This window comes from Oncorhynchus gorbuscha, linkage group LG07 (assembly GCF_021184085.1).
Source record: "Oncorhynchus gorbuscha isolate QuinsamMale2020 ecotype Even-year linkage group LG07, OgorEven_v1.0, whole genome shotgun sequence".
NCBI lineage: Eukaryota > Metazoa > Chordata > Actinopteri > Salmoniformes > Salmonidae > Oncorhynchus > Oncorhynchus gorbuscha.
In genome coordinates this window covers 73,937,963-73,957,154 of record NC_060179.1, presented here as the reverse complement: position 1 = coordinate 73,957,154, position 19,192 = coordinate 73,937,963, and the positions used below count along the sequence as shown (strand labels likewise).

The following is a 19,192-nucleotide window of genomic DNA, read 5'->3' as shown; positions in this document are numbered from 1 at the left end:
CACACACACACACACACACACACACACACACACACACACACACACACACACACACACACACACACACACACACACACACACACACACACACACACACACACACACACACACACACACAGCACACCACCCTTTCACATGCACACCTTTGAAAAGCAGTTGATAGTAAAGGTCAGGCTAACATACTGAGCAGCCCACCACCAGAGCATGCTGCTTATCTGAGCTGTAATAAATGTGTGATCCAGCAGGATGAGTCATGGTGATTGATATACATCTCAGTTTAAGAGGACAGTAAATAAGTATAGTTATTACTTAGGCTGTGTGTGTGTGAGACATCACCAGTACACTTGGGCCGAGAGCACAGAACAAGCCTCAATTTGTAAGTCGCTCTGGATAAGAGCGTCTGCTAAATGACTTAAATGTAAATGTAAATATGAGTGCTCAGACGGATCAATGTAAAAAGGCATACACAAAAGTTATTACATTTGTACAGATGGTCCCGTATTTCTCTACATACACTACCGTTCAAAAGTTTGGGGTCACTTACAAATGTCCTTGTTTTTGAAAGAAAACCACAGAAACTGGCTCTAACCAGAAAAGAAAGAAGAGTGGGAGGCCATTAAACTGTCTAGTTTGAGAAACAGACTCACAAGTCCTCAACTGGCAGCTTCATTACTGTAAACATGGTTTTGGCCAACAATGCTATAACACTCAAGCAGCTCCAAGCTAACATTGTCAATAACCACGCCATTTTCAACGACATCCATCAGGTCTCAACATCAACACTGGCACGCATCCTAAAAGAAAAACATATTCAAATGAAGCAAATTTATCGAGTGCCTTTCGAGCGCAATTCCGAAAGGGTGAAACGACTGCGGCATGATTATGCAGAGGTATGTATTCACTTTAGCAGTGTGATCTTGCATACTGTCTCATAATCTTTTACTGTACTGTAATATGTATACTAGATCTACACTGAACTACACAATTTTGCCTGACACTGTTTTTCAGAGAGTTTTACGAATGGATGGAGAGGAGATCCAGCATGAGTTCATTTACGTAGATGAGGCTGGGTTCACCCTGACGAGAACACGAAGGAGGGGAAGAAACATCATTGGCCACAGGGCTATAGTCAATGTCCCAGGGCAACGTGGGGGTAATAAAACACTCTGTGCAGCCATTACACAGAATGGGGTCCTCCACCGCCATGCCCATATGGGCCCTTACAACACAGCACTCATACTTACATTCTTGGACCATCGATCATATGCAATACATTGTTGTCTGGGACAATGTGTCTTTCCACCGCTCTGCTCTGGTTCAGAACTGGTTTCAGCAGCATCCCGGAGTCGTCTCTTCACTGTTGACGTTGAGACTGGTGTTTTGCGGGTACTATTTAATGAAGCTAGATACTCAACTAGTCTAAAGAAGGCCAGTTTTATTGCTTCTTTATTTAGAACAACAGTTTTCAGCTTTTCTTTAAAAAACAAGGACATTTCTAAGTGACCCCAAACTTTTGAACAGTCGTGTACGTTAGCACACACACACACACACACACACACACACACACACACACACACACACACACACACACACACACGTGCACATTCTCAATTTTCCAACGACACGCACACACACACACAAACACTGGCTGTTCCTGTGAGCCTGACCGTCTTACTGTGTAACAGTAGGTCAATTATTAATTTTCAGTTAGGAAGGAGGAGGCAGAGTTCACTGGTGCATAAACAGCATTACACACTCTCTGACACAGATGTAGAATCAGCTCACCCTCACCTTAATCTTAACGTTTACCACAAGTAGTACAAACGCAAAACTGACCTTAGATCAGCGGTTAGGGACATCTTCAGTTTAGTGTGGCAGCCATTTTAGCTGATTATAGTAATTTTCCTTCTTGTTCGTCACCAGAGCATGGAGGACAGAAGAACACCAGACGACTGCTCTCTACAGACTTTCTCTAACATTTCTGAGTCTTTAGGTAGGTATTTTTGCTTCGTTTTTCTGATATGAAATATTTTGAATTGTTCTATTCAACCTTCATTTAGACAAGTTTGTCACTGAGATATGCCTTTGTTAAGTTTACTAGTGGCTGTGTGGAGTTAGCTAGCAACAGCACCCTTCAGTAAATATTGTCAATGTCTTGGTGTGGACAGTTTTAATGTATTTCAGGACAAGCACAGAAAAATAGGCTCTCATCCCTAACCTTTCCCCTGGTGTGAAACTAACCCTAAAGTAATTTGAAGGTTGTTTATTTTTGCACTGTAATGGAAATGCATGTATTGAATAGCCCAACTCTCACTGAGACACCCGCAGGGAATGGGGACACAGACAGACTCATCATCGTCCAGCACCCCTGGAACAGTTGGTGACAAGAGCACAGCAACAGCTTTTTTTCACAATGTCAGCTCCAGGACTCGAACCAAAAACGTGCAATTACTGGCCCAACGCTTTAACCTCAAGGCTACCTGCCTCCCCTGCTGAATGGCCACAATCTGGCTGAACCCTAACCCTAGCCACAACCACAATCGTGATCCTACCTTTCCCTGGTCTGACCTCAGGTCAGCATGGTGACTCTGAAACACCTTAGTGTGGAGGACCCAGATGACTACAGCTCTCCTCCGGTGCCTAATGCTGACTTCACTGAGAAAACAGCTGTTACAGTTACACACAGGAGACCTACACCTGACACCAGGGAGATGCTACTCAGCAGGTGTGTGTGTGTGTGTGTGTGTGTGTGTGTGTGTGTGTGTGTGTGTGTGTGTGTGTGTGTGTGTGTGTGTGTGTGTGTGTGTGTGTGTGTGTGTGTGTGTGTGTGTGTGTGTGTGTGTGTGTGTGTGTGTGTGTGTGTGTGTGTGTGTGTGTGTGTGTGTGTGTCATTCACGTATATCCTTTCTATTCCAGGACTAACAACCTAGCCTTGAGTCTAGTGCTGCTGGTGGGATGCTACTCTGCTATCCTGGTCCCTGCTCTTATACCTTCAGACCCTCTGTCAGGGGCTAACGACAACCAACACACTGACATGGTACTGAACACACACAAAAGCACATGAATACATGAATACAGTTGAAGTCGGATGTTTACATACACCTTAGCCAAATTAATTTTAACTCAATTTGTCACCATTCCTGACATTTAATCCTAGTAAAAATCCCCTGTTTTAGGTCAGTTAGGATCACCACTTTATTTTAAGAATGTGAAATGTCAGAATTATAGTAGAGAGAGTGATTTATTGCAGCTTTTATTTCTTTCATTGCATTCCCAGTGGGTCAGAAGTGTACATACACTCAATTAGCATTTGGTAGCATTGCCATTAAATTGCTTAATGTGGGACAAATGTTTGGGTAGCCTTCCACAAGCTTCCCACAATAAGTTGGGGGAATTTTGGTCCATTTCTCCTCACAGAGCTGCTGTAACTGAGTCAGGTTTGTAGGCCTCCTTGCTCGCACACGCTTTTTCAGTTCTGCCTACAAATGTTCTATAGGATTGAGGTCAGGACTTTGTGATGGTCACTCCAATACCTTGACTTTGTTGTCCTTAAGTCCTTAAAAAAAATGTGCCACAACTTTGGAAGTATGCTTGGTGTCATTGTCCATTTGGAAGACCCATTTGTGAACAAGCTTTAACTTCCTGACTGATTTCTTGAGATGTTGCTTCAATATATCCACATAATTTTCAGTCCTCATGATGCCATCTATTTTGTGAAGTGCACCAGTCCCTCCTGCAGCGATGCACCCACACAACATGATGCTGCCACCCCCGTGCTTCACGGTTGTGATGGTGTTCTTCGGCTTGCATGCCTCCCCCTTTTTCCTCCAAACATAACAATGGTCATTATGGCCAAACAGTTCTATTTTTGTTTCATCAGACCAGAGGACATTTCTCCAAAAAGTATGATCTTTGTCCCCATGTGCAGTTGCAAACCGTAGTCTGACTTTTTTATGGCGGTTTTGGAGAAGTGGCTTCTTCCTTGCTGAGCGGCCTTTCAGGTTATGTCGATATAGGACTCGTTTTACTTTGGATATAGATACTTTTGTACCTGTTCCCTCCAGCATCTTCACAAGGTCCTTTGCTGTTGTTCTGGGATTGATTTTCACTTTTTGCACCAAAGTACGTTCATCTCTAAGAGACAAAACGCGTCTCCTTCCTGAGCTGTATGACGGCTGTGTGTTTCCATGCTGTTTATACTTGTGTACTATTGGTTGTACAGATGAACGTGGTACCTTCAGGCATTTGGAAATTGCTCCCAAGGATGAACCAGACTTGTGGAGATCTACAGTTGTTTTGGCTAATTTCTTTTGATTTTCCCATGATGTCAAAGAGGCAATGAGTTTGAAGGTAGACCTTGAAATACATCTACAGGTACACCTCCAATTGACTTAAATGATGTCAATTAGCCTATCAGAAGCTTCTTAGTGCATGTAAACTTCTGACCCACTGGAATTGTGATACAGTGAATTATAAGTGAAATAATCTTTCTCTAAACAATTGTTTGAAAAATTACTTGTGTCATGCACAAAGTAGATGTCCTAACCTACTTGCCAAAACTATAGTTTGTTAACAAGAAATTTGTGGAGTGGTTGAAAATTGAGTTTTTATGACTCCAACCTAAGTGTATGTAATTGGGGTGGCAGCATAGCCTAGTGGTTAGAGTGTTGGACTAGTAACCGGAAGGTTGCGAGTTCAAACCCCTGAGCTGACAAGGTACAAATCTGTCGTTCTGCCCCTGAACAGGCAGTTAACCCACTGTTCCCAGGCCGTCATTGAAAATAAGAATGTGTTCTTAACTGACTTGCCTGGTTAAATAAAGGTCAAATTAATAATTTAAAAAACTTCCGACTTCAACTATATATTTGGGTGTGTATTAAACTGCTTTCTTGTGATGAACTGATTTCTCTTACTCTAGTCTGTGCTGTAGGACTTATTGAACTCTCTCTCCTCTCTCCTCCAGGTAATACTAAACTCCCATCCCTCTCCTCTCTCCTCCAGGTAATACTAAACTCCCATCCCTCTCCTCTCTCCTCCAGGTCTTACTAAACTCCCATCTCTCTCCTCCAGGTCATACTAAACTCTCCTCTCTCCTCCAGGTCATACTAAACCCCTCTCCTCTCTCCTCCAGGTCATACTAAACTCCTCTCCTCTCTCCTCCAGGTCATACTAAACTCCCCGACCCTCTCCTCTCTTCTCCAGGTCATACTAAACTCCCCATCCCTCTCCCCTCTCCTCTCTCCTCCAGGTCATACTAAACCCCCCCCCCCCCCCCCCCCTCCCCTCTCACCTCTCCTCTCTCCTCCAGGTCATACTAAACTCTCCTCTCTCCTCCAGGTCATACTAAACCCCTCTCCCCTCTCCTCTCTCCTCCAGGTCATACTAAACTCCTCTCCCCTCTCCTCTCTCCTCCAGGTCATACTAAACTCCTCTCCCCTCTCCTCTCTCCTCCAGGTCATACTAAACTCCCCGACCCTCTCCCCTCTCCTCTCTTCTCCAGGTCATACTAAACTCCCCATCCCTCTCCCCTCTCCCCTCTCCTCTCTCCTCCAGGTCATACTAAACTCCCCCCACTCCCCTCTCACCTCTCCTCTCTCCTCCAGGTCATACTAAACTCCCATCCCTCTCCCCTCTCCCCTCTTCTCCAGGTCATACTAAACTCCCCATCCCTCTCCCCTCTCCCCTCTCCCCTCTCCTCTCTCCTCCAGGTCATACTAAACTCCTCTCCCCTCTCCTCTCTCCTCCAGGTCATACTAAACTCCCATCCCTCTCCCCTCTCCTCTCTCCTCCAGGTCATACTAAACTCCCCGACCCTCTCCCCTCTCCTCTCTCCTCCAGGTCATACTAAACTCCTCTCCCCTCTCCTCTCTCCTCCAGGTCATACTAAACTCCCCGACCCTCTCCACTCTCCTCTCTCCTCCAGGTCATACTAAACTCCCCGACCCTCTCCCCTCTCCTCTCTCCTCCAGGTCATACTAAACTCCCCGACCCTCTCCCCTCTCCTCTCTCCTCCAGGTCATACTAAACTCCCCGACCCTCTCCCCTCTCCTCTCTCATCCAGGTCATACTAAACTCCCCGACCCTCTCCCCTCTCCTCTCTCCTCCAGGTCATACTAAACTCCTCTCCCCTCTCCTCTCTCCTCCAGGTCATACTAAACTCCCATCCCTCTCCCCTCTCCTCTCTCCTCCAGGTCATACTAAACTCCCCGACCCTCTCCCCTCTCCTCTCTCCTCCAGGTCATACTAAACTCCTGTCCCCTCTCCTCTCTCCTCCAGGTCATACTAAACTCCCCGACCCTCTCCACTCTCCTCTCTCCTCCAGGTCATACTAAACTCCCCGACCCTCTCCCCTCTCCTCTCTCCTCCAGGTCATACTAAACTCCCCGACCCTCTCCCCTCTCCTCTCTCCTCCAGGTCATACTAAACTCCCCGACCCTCTCCCCTCTCCTCTCTCCTCCAGGTCATACTAAACTCCCCGACCCTCTCCCCTCTCCTCTCTCCTCCAGGTCATACTAAACTCCCCGACCCTCTCCCCTCTCCTCTCTCCTCCAGGTCATACTAAACTCCCTGACCCTCTCCCCTCTCCTCTCTCCTCCAGGTCATACTAAACTCCCCGACCCTCTCCCCTCTCCTCTCTCCTCCAGGTCATACTAAACTCCCCGTCCCTCTCCCCTCTCCCCTCTCCTCCAGGTATTACTAAACCGCTCTGCCTCCCTGCTTGTGCAGCCCTGCCATCCGGGCTGGTGTGTGTCTCGTCTCGTCTCCCTGGACTCCTCCTCAGACCTCCAGAACATCCCCGTGTTCCTCCAGTCGGAGATTGCAGCAGACAGGTCTATTCCCTGGGACTTGGCTCCTCCCCTGGGCCTCCAGGGCTGTGACGAGAGGGTGGCTAGGGCCCTGGCCTCTCTAACTCATCCAGGCCTGCCCCCATCCCTGGAGGGGAGAGGTAGGGGTGGGGGCTGTAGGAGGTGTGTGGTGGTGGGCAGTGGAGGGGTGCTACATGGCAGCCACCTGGGATCCCATATTGACCAGTATGATGTCATCATCAGGTGAATGACCAATCAAACATACAATCAATGTCATTGTAAAAGAAGCACAATCTTTTTAAATCAGATAATATTTTCCATGACCCCCTACTGTACCTCCTAAATGACAATCTGTTTCTGATATTATAACCAATCCCGTCTTTAGTTTTCCAGACTGCTAAAATAAATACATCTAAGGAACCAAACTAACCTCTACCACTCCTGGTCACTAAGGGGATATACTGGATTAGATTAGTATTTTCTGAAGCTGTGGTTTCCTTCTTCTCCTCTCTCGCCTCCTTCCCCTCCTCTTTCTCCTTCCCCTTCACACTCTTCTTTGTCCTCTCAGGATGAACAATGCCCCAGTGTCAGGGTTTGAGAGGGACGCAGGCTCCAGGACCACTGTCCGTTTGATGTACCCAGAGGGAGCTCCCCTTTCCCCCAGCGAGTACAGACACACCTCCCTGGTTACCCTGGTGGTCTACAAGTGCCTGGACCTGGACTGGCTCACCTCTGTCATCACCAAACAGCCTCTGGTGGGAAAGTGTTTACTACCTGTTGGTTTCCCTGTTTACCTGTTTGTTTCCCTGTCAGAGACACAGTGGCTTGAGGAATTTTAGTGCAGATTTGCAGACAGAAAAGGACTTCTAAAGTAGTTTCTATATGTTCTGCTGTCCATGGACAGGCTTGGGTAGCTTACTTTCCGTTACAGTTACTACTTACCTGTCCAAGATTTCTATCAGTTACGTAACTTTTGGATTACCCTAACAGAATCTGCACCTTCAGTTAGTGCATTAGGTATGCTGTCATAGTGGTCTCTGACTTGTTGTCAGACTCACTCAGGTGAAATAAACTTAAAGGTCAATTGCACTTCCTGATTTGGCCTTGTTTTTCATCAATGTTCATTAAGAAATGCTAGCGGCCATGAGCGAAGGCAAACGAGAGTTGTGTTGGGGGTGTGGTTTGATGTGGGTGTTTCATGGGTCTGTCTTTGCCATTCAATCAAAACCTACAAGAACAGTAGCTAGCCAGTTTAAACATTATTGAAAGAAAGCTGGCGACATGCATCAAACGTGTCAGGTTTGCTTGATTATGAGCTAGCTAGCTTACGTTAGCTAACGTTTCCCAGAAAACACAGTGCCTCCACGTGTTAATAGGCAAACAGGGGTATGAATTGTTGACATAATTGTAAACTAACCTTCATTTACTCGTTGTGACACATTCAGACTCTCAACTCCGTTTTAAACGAGACTGACTTTTTGACCAAAATGAACCTATTTGCACTTTGCACTCAATTTTCATAAACATCCTTTCTGAATTTAAAAGTAATCCAAGAAGTAATAACCTAGTTTTTCAAAAGTATCTGTAATCAGATTACAATATTTGTAATGCCCTGACCATAGTAAGCTGTTTATTCTCTGTGTTGGTTGGGGCGTGATAGTGACTTGCGTGGGTCATCTAGGAGAATTTATAATTCTATGGTGGCCTGATATGGTTCCCAATCAGAGGCAGCTGTTTATCGTTGTCTCTGATTGGGGATCATATTTAGGTAGCCATTTCCTCATATGGTATTTGTGGGATCTTGTCTACAGTTAGTTGCCTGTGTGCAATCCAGTAGCTTCATGTTTCGTTTGGTAGTTTGTTGTTTTTGTTCGGTGTTCATTTATTAAAGGAATATGTACGCCTACCACGCTGCAACTTGGTCCAATCATTATAACGACCGTGACAGAAGATCCCACCAAAAAAGGACCAAGCAGCGTGGCCAGGAGGATTGGACATGGGAGGAGATCCTGATGGAGAAGGACCCTGGACGCGGGCCGGTGAGTATCGCCGTCCAAGGGAGCAGATGGAGGCAGCGAGAGAGGAACGGCGACGATACGAGGAGTTAAGTCAGGGAGGAAGGCCACAAATTTGGGGGGTGGCACATGGAGCAGTCGGCGGAGCCAAGCAGTGAACCAGAGCCAGTCTGGGAGAAGAAGGAGTATTCGGAGGAGAGAGAAATGGGAGAGTTGTTGAGTTGGTGGAGGATGCACAGATTTGGAATAAAGGAACGTGTTTTCAGTTTGGTGCCACCTGAGTCAGCTCCCCTTACTCGTCCTGCAACACGTGTTAAAGTTCCGAAACAATTGATGCCGGCTATACACACCAGGTCTCCAGTGTACCTTTACAACACAGTGCGTCCTGTGCCAACTCCTCGCACTCTCCCTCAAGTGCTCTGCTCCTCGCACTTGCCCTGAGGTGCGTGTTCACCAGCCCAGTGCCACCTGTACCGGTCCTGTGCATCAGGCCTCCAGTGTGCTTCCATAGTCCAGTACGTCCTGTGCCTCCTCCCCACACTCTCCTTGAGGTGCGTGTCACCAGCCGTTACTCTAGTGCCGGCACCACGCATCAGGCCTCCAGTGCGCTTCCATAGTCCAGTACGTCCTGTGCCTCCTCCCCACACTCTCCTTGAGGTGCGTGTCACCAGCCGGTACTCTAGTGCCGGCACCACGCATCAGGCCTCCAGTGCGCCTCCACAGTCCAGAGCTTCCAGCGACAGTTTCCAGTCCAGAGCTTCTGGCGAAAGTTTCCAGTCCGGAACCTCCAACGACAGTCCACAGTCCGGAACCTCCAACGACGGTCCACAGTCCGGAACCTCCAACCACGGTCCACGGTCCGGAACCTCCTGAGACAGTCCACAGTCCAGAACCTCCTGACACGGTCTGTGGTCCGGAACCACCAGCGAAGTTTGGCGGTTCAGAGCCTAAAGCGACGGTCGGCGGTCCAGAGCCTTCAGCAGGGGTTCTCAGTCCAGAGCCTCCTACGACGATCTATGGTCCGGAGCCTCCGGCGATGATCCCTGCACCAGAGCCGCCAAGGAGGAAGACGTATCTGAGAGCGGAGTGGGTACATCGCCCGCACCGGAGCCGCCCCCGACGCCCTGTGTCATCCATCATAGATGCCCACCCGGACCCTCCCCTATTGAGTAAGGGGGGGGTGGGGGTGGTGGTACTGTAACGCCCTGACCATAGTAAGCTGTTTATTCTCTGTGTTGGTTGGGGCGTGACTTGGGCGTGTCATCTAGGTGAATTTGTATTTCTATGGTGGCCTGATATGATTCCCAATCAGAGGCAGCTGTTTATCGTTGTCTCTGAATGGGGATCATATTTAGATAGCCATTTCCTCATTTGGTATTTGTGGGATCTTACAGTTAGTTGCCTGTGTGCAATCTAGTAGCTTCAAGTTTCGTTTGGTAGTTTGTTGTTTTTATTTGGTCTTCATTTATTAAAAGAATATGTACGCCTACCACGCTGCAACTTGGTCCAATCATTATAACGATCGTGACAATATTTTTGCATATAACAGTTCGTTTTTTTCTAATCAGATTACATGCAACTGATTACTCCCCAAACCTGTCTATGTTTGTGTTCTAGAGCTGTTTCTGAACTGGTTCTGCTTCCTGTGGCTGGGTTGTCTAGAGCTGGTGGTCCAAGCTGTGGTTCTGGAGAGACATAGTGGAGAACATTCCTCTGAAGCCGGAGAACATCCAGATACTCAACCCAGAGATCATGCACAAGACAGGCATAGCACTGCAGAGATACACACAGCAACAGAGGAAGGTTAGTACTGATACACACAGCAACAGAGAAAGGTTACTACTACTGATACACACAGCAACAGAGGAAGGTTACTACTACTGATACACACAGCAACAGAGGAAGGTTACTACTACTGATACACACAGCAACAGAGGAAGGTTACTACTACTGATACACACAGCAACAGAGGAAGGTTACTACTACTGATACACACAGCAACAGAGGAAGGTTACTACCACTGATACACACAGCAACAGAGGAAGGTTACTACTACTGATACACACAGCAACAGAGGAAGGTTAGTACTGATACACACATCAACAGAGGAAGGTTACTACTGATACACACAGCAACAGAGGAAGGTTAGTACTGATACACACAGCAACAGAGGAAGGTTACTACTACTGATAGACACAGCAGCAGAATCATTTTAAAGGACATACAGGTAACTGCCAAAATAATGGAAACACCTGAGTAAATGAGGGATACAAAGTATATTGAAATAATAATAATAATATATGCCATTTAGCAGACGCTTTTATCCAAAGCGACTTACAGTCATGTGTGCATACATTCTACGTATGGGTGGTCCCGGGGATCGAACCCACTACCCTGGCGTTACAAGCGCCATGCTCTACCAACTGAGCTACAGAACCCCACACAGGTGTGGTTCCTGAGTTAAATAAGCAATTCGCATCCCATCATGCTTAGGTTCATGTATAAAAACACTGTGCAGGCCATTGTTTTTTTCCATTATTTTGGCTATCCTTGGCTATGACCCTATAAGATGACAATGAAGGGTTTGATGATGAGCATGAAAATGATGTAAACCATATGCCATGGCCATCTCAGTCATCAGATCTCAACCCAACTGAACACTTATGGGAGATTCTGCAGCGGCACCATAGACAGTGTTTTCCACCACCATCAACAAATGATGGAATTTCTGTGTCTTATCCCTCCAAAAGAGTTCCAGACACTTGTAGAATGTCTGCCCAGGTGCATTGAAGCTGTTATGGCTTGTGGTGGCACAATGCATTACTAAGACACTATGTTGGTGTTTCCTTTATTTTGTCAGTTTCATGTACATATACAGTATAAATGCATACCCAATGGATGAATGTTGCAATCATTGAATGGCTCCCTCCACATGGTTTGCTTTAACATTTGGGTGGAAGTGTTTCTTGTTAGATTGATGTAGTCTGAACACGAGTTAGCCTTAATAAACACTTAATTACCATCCTCTCTTCTCTCCAGTTAGTTCCTACGTTAGGTGCCAGTGCGGTGGTGATGGCCCTACAGCTGTGTGATGAGGTGAGCCTGGCAGGGTTTGGTTATGACCTGCAGCATCCCGGTGCCAGACTACACTACTATGAGAGTCTAAGTATGGACGCCATCAAGGCCCAGGTACACTACAGTATATAAGAGCAGTGGAGAGAGAATGACAAACACGGATTGTTTGCTGTTCCCATCATTTGTTAGCTTGTGCTACTCGTATGGTCCAGGTACACTACTTGTGCTACTCGTAAGGTCCAGGTACACTACTTGTGCTACTCGTAAGGTCCAGGTACCCTACTTGTGCTACTCGTAAGGTCCAGGTACCCTACTTGTGCTACTCGTAAGGTCCAGGTACCCTACTTGTGCTACTCGTAAGGTCCAGGTACCCTACTTGTGCTACTCGTAAGGTCCAGGTACACTATTTGTGCTACTCGTAAGGTCCAGGTACACTATTTGTGCTACTCGTAAGGTCCAGGTACACTACTTGTGCTACTCGTGTGCTACTCGTAGGTCCAGGTACCCTACTTGTGCTACTCGTAAGGTCCAGGTACCCTACTTGTGCTACTCGTAAGGTCCAGGTACCCTACTTGTGCTACTCGTAAGGTCCAGGTACCCTACTTGTGCTACTCGTAAGGTCCAGGTACACTACTTGTGCTACTCGTAAGGTCCAGGTACCCTACTTGTGCTACTCGTAAGGTCCAGGTACCCTACTTGTGCTACTCGTAAGGTCCAGGTACACTACTTGTGCTACTCGTAAGGTCCAGGTACACTACTTGTGCTACTCGTAAGGTCCAGGTACCCTACTTGTGCTACTCGTAAGGTCCAGGTACACTATTTGTGCTACTCGTAAGGTCCAGGTACACTATTTGTGCTACTCGTAAGGTCCAGGTACACTACTTGTGCTACTCGTAAGGTCCAGGTACACTACTTGTGCTACTCGTAAGGTCCAGGTACACTACTTGTGCTACTCGTAAGGTCCAGGTACACTATTTGTGCTACTCGTAAGGTCCAGGTACACTACTTGTGCTACTCGTAAGGTCCAGGTACACTACTTGTGCTACTCGTAAGGTCCAGGTACACTATTTGTGCTACTCGTAAGGTCCAGGTACACTATTTGTGCTACTCGTAAGGTCCAGGTACACTATTTGTGCTACTCGTAAGGTCCAGGTACACTATTTGTGCTACTCGTATGGTCCAGGTACACTATTTGTGCTACTCGTATGGTCCAGGTACACTATTTGTGCTACTCGTAAGGTCCAGGTACACTATTTGTGCTACTCGTAAGGTCCAGGTACACTATTTGTGCTACTCGTATGGTCCAGGTACACTATTTGTGCTACTCGTAAGGTCCAGGTACACTACTTGTGCTACTCGTAAGGTCCAGGTACACTACTTGTGCTACTCGTAAGGTCCAGGTACACTACTTGTGCTACTCGTAAGGTCCAGGTACACTACTTGTGCTACTCGTAAGGTCCAGGTACACTACTTGTGCTACTCGTAAGGTCCAGGTACACTACTTGTGCTACTCGTAAGGTCCAGGTACCCTACTTGTGCTACTCGTAAGGTCCAGGTACACTACTTGTGCTACTCGTAAGGTCCAGGTACACTACTTGTGCTACTCGTAAGGTCCAGGTACACTACTTGTGCTACTCGTAAGGTCCAGGTACACTACTTGTGCTACTCGTAAGGTCCAGGTACACTATTTGTGCTACTCGTAAGGTCCAGGTACACTATTTGTGCTACTCGTAAGGTCCAGGTACACTACTTGTGCTACTCGTAAGGTCCAGGTACACTATTTGTGCTACTCGTAAGGTCCAGGTACACTATTTGTGCTACTCGTAAGGTCCAGGTACACTATTTGTGCTACTCGTAAGGTCCAGGTACACTATTTGTGCTACTCGTAAGGTCCAGGTACACTATTTGTGCTACTCGTATGGTCCAGGTACACTATTTGTGCTACTCGTAAGGTCCAGGTACACTATTTGTGCTACTCGTAAGGTCCAGGTACACTATTTGTGCTACTCGTATGGTCCAGGTACACTATTTGTGCTACTCGTAAGGTCCAGGTACACTACTTGTGCTACTCGTAAGGTCCAGGTACACTATTTGTGCTACTCGTAAGGTCCAGGTACACTACTTGTGCTACTCGTAAGGTCCAGGTACACTACTTGTGCTACTCGTAAGGTCCAGGTACACTACTTGTGCTACTCGTAAGGTCCAGGTACACTACTTGTGCTACTCGTAAGGTCCAGGTACACTACTTGTGCTACTCGTAAGGTCCAGGTACACTACTTGTGCTACTCGTAAGGCCCAGGTACACTACTTGTGCTACTTGTAAGGTCCAGGTACACAACTTGTGCTACTCGTATGGTCCAGGTACACAACTTGTGCTACTCGTATGGTCCAGGTACACTACTTGTGCTACTCGTAAGGCCCAGGTACACTACTTGTGCTACTCGTAAGGCCCAGGTACACAACTTGTGCTACTCGTATGGTCCAGGTACACTACTTGTGCTACTCGTAAGGTCCAGGAACACTACTTGTGCTACTCGTATGGTCCAGGTACACTACTTGTGCTACTCGTAAGGTCCAGGTACACTACTTGTGCTACTCGTAAGGTCCAGGTACACTACTTGTGCTACTCGTAAGGTCCAGGTACACTGCTTGTGCTACTCGTAAGGTCCAGGTCAGAGAAGCACTTTGAATTATACATATTTTTCAAATTAAAGTCTCTTAAGTATCTTCCTGTATTGATTGTCTTTGTCCAGGTAGTACATGATGTGAACGCTGAGAAGCTCTTCCTCAGAGAGCTAGTGGCTGCAGGTGTCTTGACTGACCTCACAGGGGCGCTGTGACAAAGAGACAGTACCAGGGATGGACCCTGTTCTACCAGTTGTGGTTGGAGGTTAACTACCTTGCTCAAGGACAGAACGGCAGATTTTTCCACCTTGCCGGCTCGGGGAACCAGCGACCTTTCTTAACAACCCCTGGTTCCTTTTCCTAGCATGATGATTCAACCAATCAAGGCTTAGTTGAAAAATGTACTATTATTATATACTATATTATGCACTATAAAAATGTACTATTATTATATACTATATTATGCACTATAAAAATGTATGCACCCATTACTGTAAGTCGCTTTGGATAAAGGTGTCTGCTAAATGTCATATGTAATTATTATATATTACATGCCGAAAGCAGCCGTTTGTATATCGATATCAAATAATTTCTGTCTAACAGTTAAGTACCTTACTGAAATAGATTGAAATAAAAATATGCCCCAAAATATTTCTCCAGTAAGAATTTAGCGAGGACTACAACGTGTTGAGGTAGGGGCAGGGTGTGGAAGGTACTACAACGTGTTGAGGTAGGGGCAGGTTGTGTAGTACCTTCCACACCCTGCCCCTACCTCAACACGTTGTAGTACCTTCCACAACCTGCCCCTACCTAAACACGTTGTAGTACCTTCCACACCCTGCCCCTACCTCAACACGTTGTAGTACAGTACCTTCCACACCCTGCCCGTACCTCAATACGTTGTAGTACCTTCCACACCCTGCCCCTACCTCAACATGTTGTAGTACCTTCCACAACCTGCCCCTACCTCAACACATTGTAGTACAGTACCTTCCACAACCTGCCCCAACCTCAACACGTTGCAGTACCTTCCACAACCTGCCCCGACCTCAACATGTTGTAGTACAGTAACTTCCACAACTTTCCCCTATCTCAACACGTTGTATTACCTTACACACCCTGCCCCAACCTCAACACATTTACATTTACATTTACATTTAAGTCATTTAGTACCTTCCACAACCTGCCCCAACCTCAACACGTTGTAGTACCTTCCACACCCTGCCCCTACATCAACACGTTGTCGTACCTTCCACACCCTGCCCCGACCTAAACACGTTGTAGTACCTTCCACACCCTGCCCCTACCTCAACACGTTGTAGTACAGTACCTTCCACACCCTGCCCGTACCTCAACACGTTGTAGTACCTTCCACACCCTGCCCCTACCTCAACATGTTGTAGTACCTTCCACAACCTGCCCCTACCTCAACACATTGTAGTACAGTACCTTCCACAACCTGCCCCAACCTCAACACGTTGTAGTACCTTCCACAACCTGCCCCGACCTCAACATGTTGTAGTACAGTAACTTCCACAACTTTCCCCTATCTCAACACGTTGTATTACCTTACACAACCTGCCCCAACCTCAACACGTTGTATTACCTTACACACCCTGCCCCAACCTCAACACGTTGTAGTACCTTCCACAACCTGCCCCAACCTCAACACGTTGTAGTACCTTCCACAACCTGCCCCAACCTCAACACGTTGTAGTACCTTCCACAACCTGCCCCTACCTCAACACGTTGTATTACAGTACCTTCCACACCCAACACGTTGTATTACAGTACCTTCCACAACCTGCCCCAACCTCACCACGTTATAGTACAGTACCTTCCACAACCTGCCCCAACCTCAACACGTTGTATTACCTTCCACAACCTGCCCCAACCTCAACACGTTGTATTACAGTACCTTCCACACCCTGCCCCTACCTCAACACGTTGTAGTACCTTCCACAACCTGCTCCAACCTCAACACGTTGTATTACAGTACCTTCCACACCCTGACCCAACCTCAACACGTTGTAGTACCTTCCACAACCTGCCCCGACCTCAACATGTTGTAGTACAGTAACTTCCACAACTTGCCCCTATCTCAACACGTTGTATTACCTTACACACCCTGCCCCTACCTCAACACGTTAAAGTACCTTCCACACCCTGCCCCTACCTCAACACGCTGTAGTACAGTACATTCCACAACCTGCCCCTACCTCACCACGTTGTAGTACCTTCCACAATCTTCCCCTACCTCAGCACGTTGTAGTACCTTCCACACCCATCCCATACAACAAAACATTGTAGTACAGTACCTTCCACACCCTGTCCCTACCTCAACATGTTGTAGTACCTTCCACAACCTGCCCCTACCTCAACACATTGTAGTACCTTCCACAACCTGCCCCTACCTCAACTCATTGTAGTATCTTCCACAACCTGCCCCTATTCTCAACACGTTGTAGTAACTTCCACAACCTGCCCCTACCTCAACACGTTGTAGTACCTTCCACAGCCTGCCCCGACCTCAACACGTTGTAGTAACTTCCACAACCTGCCCCTACCTCAACACGTTGTAGTACCTTCCACAACCTGCCCCTACCTCAACACGTTGTAATACCTTCCACACCCTGCCCCTACCTCAACACGTTGTAGTAGTGTACCTTCCACAACCTTCCCCTACCTCAACACGTTGTAATACCTTCCACACCCTGCCCCTACCTCAACACGTTGTAGTACGGTACCTTCCACAACCTGCCCCTACCTCAACACGTTGTAGTACGGTACCTTCCACACCCTGCCCCTATCTCAACACGTTGTAATACGGTACGTTCCACAACCTGCCCCAACCTCAACACGTTGTAGTACAGTACCTTCCACACCCTGCCCCTACCTCAACACGTTGTAGTACCTTCCACACCCTGCCCCAACCTCAACACGTTGTAGTACTGTACCTTCCACAGCCTGCCCCTACCTCAACATGTTGTAGTACCTTCCACACCCTGCCCCTACCTCAACACGTTGTAGTACCTTCCACAACCTTCCCCTATCTCAACACGTTGTAGTACTGTACCTTCCACACCCTGCCCCTACCTCAACACGTTGTAGTACCTTCCACAATCTTCCCCTCTCAACACATTGTAGTACCTTCCACAACCTGCCCCTACCTCAACACGTTGTAGTACCTTCCACAACCTGCACCTACCTCAACACGTTGTTGTACATTCCACAACCTACCCCTACCTCAACCAGTTGTAGTACCTTCCACAACCTGCCCCTACCTCAACACGTTGTAGTACCTTCCACAACCTGCCCCGACCTCAACACGTTGTCGTACAGTAACTTCCACAACCTGCCCCTATCTCAACACGTTGTATTACCTTACACACCCTGCCCCTACCTCAACACGTTAAAGTACCTTCCACACCCTGCCCCTACCTCAACACGTTGTAGTACAGTACCTTCCACAACCTGCCCCTACCTCAACACGTTGTTGTACCTTCCACAACGTACCCCTACCTCAGAACGTTGTAGTACCTTCCACACCCATCCCCTACCTCAAAACGTTGTAGTACAGTACCTTCCACACCCTGCCCCTACCTCAAAACATTGTAGTACCTTCCACAACCTGTCCCTACCTCAACACATTGCAGTATCTTCCACAACCTGCCCAACCTGACGAATATGTAGCGAGGGCCAGCCGACTAGAGCGTATAGGTCGCAGTGGTGGGTGGTATAAGGTGATTTGGTAACAAAACGGATGGCACTGTGATAGACTGCATCTAGTTTGCTGAGTAGAGTGTCGGAAGCTATTTTGTAAATGACATCGCCGAAGTCGAGGACCGGTAGGATATTCAGTTTTACTAGGGTATGTTTGGCGGCGTGAGTGAAGGAGGTTTTGTGTCACGGTTGTCTTCTAACTCCTCCTCTGACGAAGAGGTGTAGCAAAAGGATCGGAGCAAAATGTGACATAGTTGGTGTACATGTTCTTTAATAAAGGAAAAACTCAAACATGAATATAATACAAAAAACAAACAACGTGAAAAACCGAAACAGCCTATTTTTTATAAAAAGTAATTTATTATCTTCAATACCATTCATTGTTTACAACTCATAATTTACATACATACACAAATAATGGTATTTTAAATAAACTAATTAAACTAAACATAAACCCCAAACAAAACCTCAGGGGAGCATCTTCCCTCCCCGTCACCCTACAAAATACCTCTCCCTATCTCCCCGTCCCTAATCTATCCTCTTACAAATCTAAATGACACCCAGCCCTAAACCCCCCTTCCACCTCTCCTGAGCAGCATGCTGCCCCCACTTCCTCTCCTCCCTCTTCATCCTCCCCCTCAAATCTCCTTCCACCCTCCTCACTATCCCTTCCACCCCCCAATCTCTCCCTGTCTTCACCATGTTCTGCCTTGCTTCCCACAGCCCCCGTTTAAAGAGACTCATGAGAAGCCAGAGCAGAAACCTGTCCCTATCCGTCCCTCTCGCTCTCCCTACACCCCTCTCTAACCTTGCCCACGTCAATACAAAATCCCCCTTTACCAAACCTAACAACACCCGTGCCCTAGCCCATACTACTCCGGCAAAGGCACAGTCCCAAAAGACATGGCGCACAGTCTCCTCCCTGCCACAAGAGGATCTTAGACAGGT

At 47.2% G+C, this 19,192-nt stretch overlaps 1 protein-coding gene across 1 annotated transcript; it reads left to right on the top strand.

Moving 5' to 3' along the window:
* Positions 1-1,840: 1,840 nt before the first annotated feature.
* Positions 1,841-15,094, top strand: st3gal7 (ST3 beta-galactoside alpha-2,3-sialyltransferase 7). The gene is made up of 8 exons (XM_046357448.1): positions 1,841-1,993; positions 2,574-2,725; positions 2,917-3,037; positions 6,691-7,049; positions 7,375-7,561; positions 10,484-10,624; positions 11,861-12,010; positions 14,650-15,094. Exons 2-8 carry the CDS (start codon positions 2,580-2,582, stop codon positions 14,734-14,736), a joined length of 1,191 nt encoding a protein of 396 aa, XP_046213404.1. The 5' UTR covers positions 1,841-1,993; positions 2,574-2,579; the 3' UTR covers positions 14,737-15,094.
* Positions 15,095-19,192: the final 4,098 nt, after the last annotated feature.

Excerpts from the sequence above, each read along its gene's own strand:
- st3gal7 (XM_046357448.1), top strand. The coding sequence starts at position 2,580 with ATGGTGACTCTGAAACACCTTAGTGTGGAGGACCCAGATGACTACAGC. Across the intron at positions 7,562-10,483 it reads TCATCACCAAACAGCCTCTG|AGCTGGTGGTCCAAGCTGTG; the intron begins GTGGGAAAGTGT and ends TGGGTTGTCTAG. Across the intron at positions 12,011-14,649 it reads TGGACGCCATCAAGGCCCAG|GTAGTACATGATGTGAACGC; the intron begins GTACACTACAGT and ends GTCTTTGTCCAG.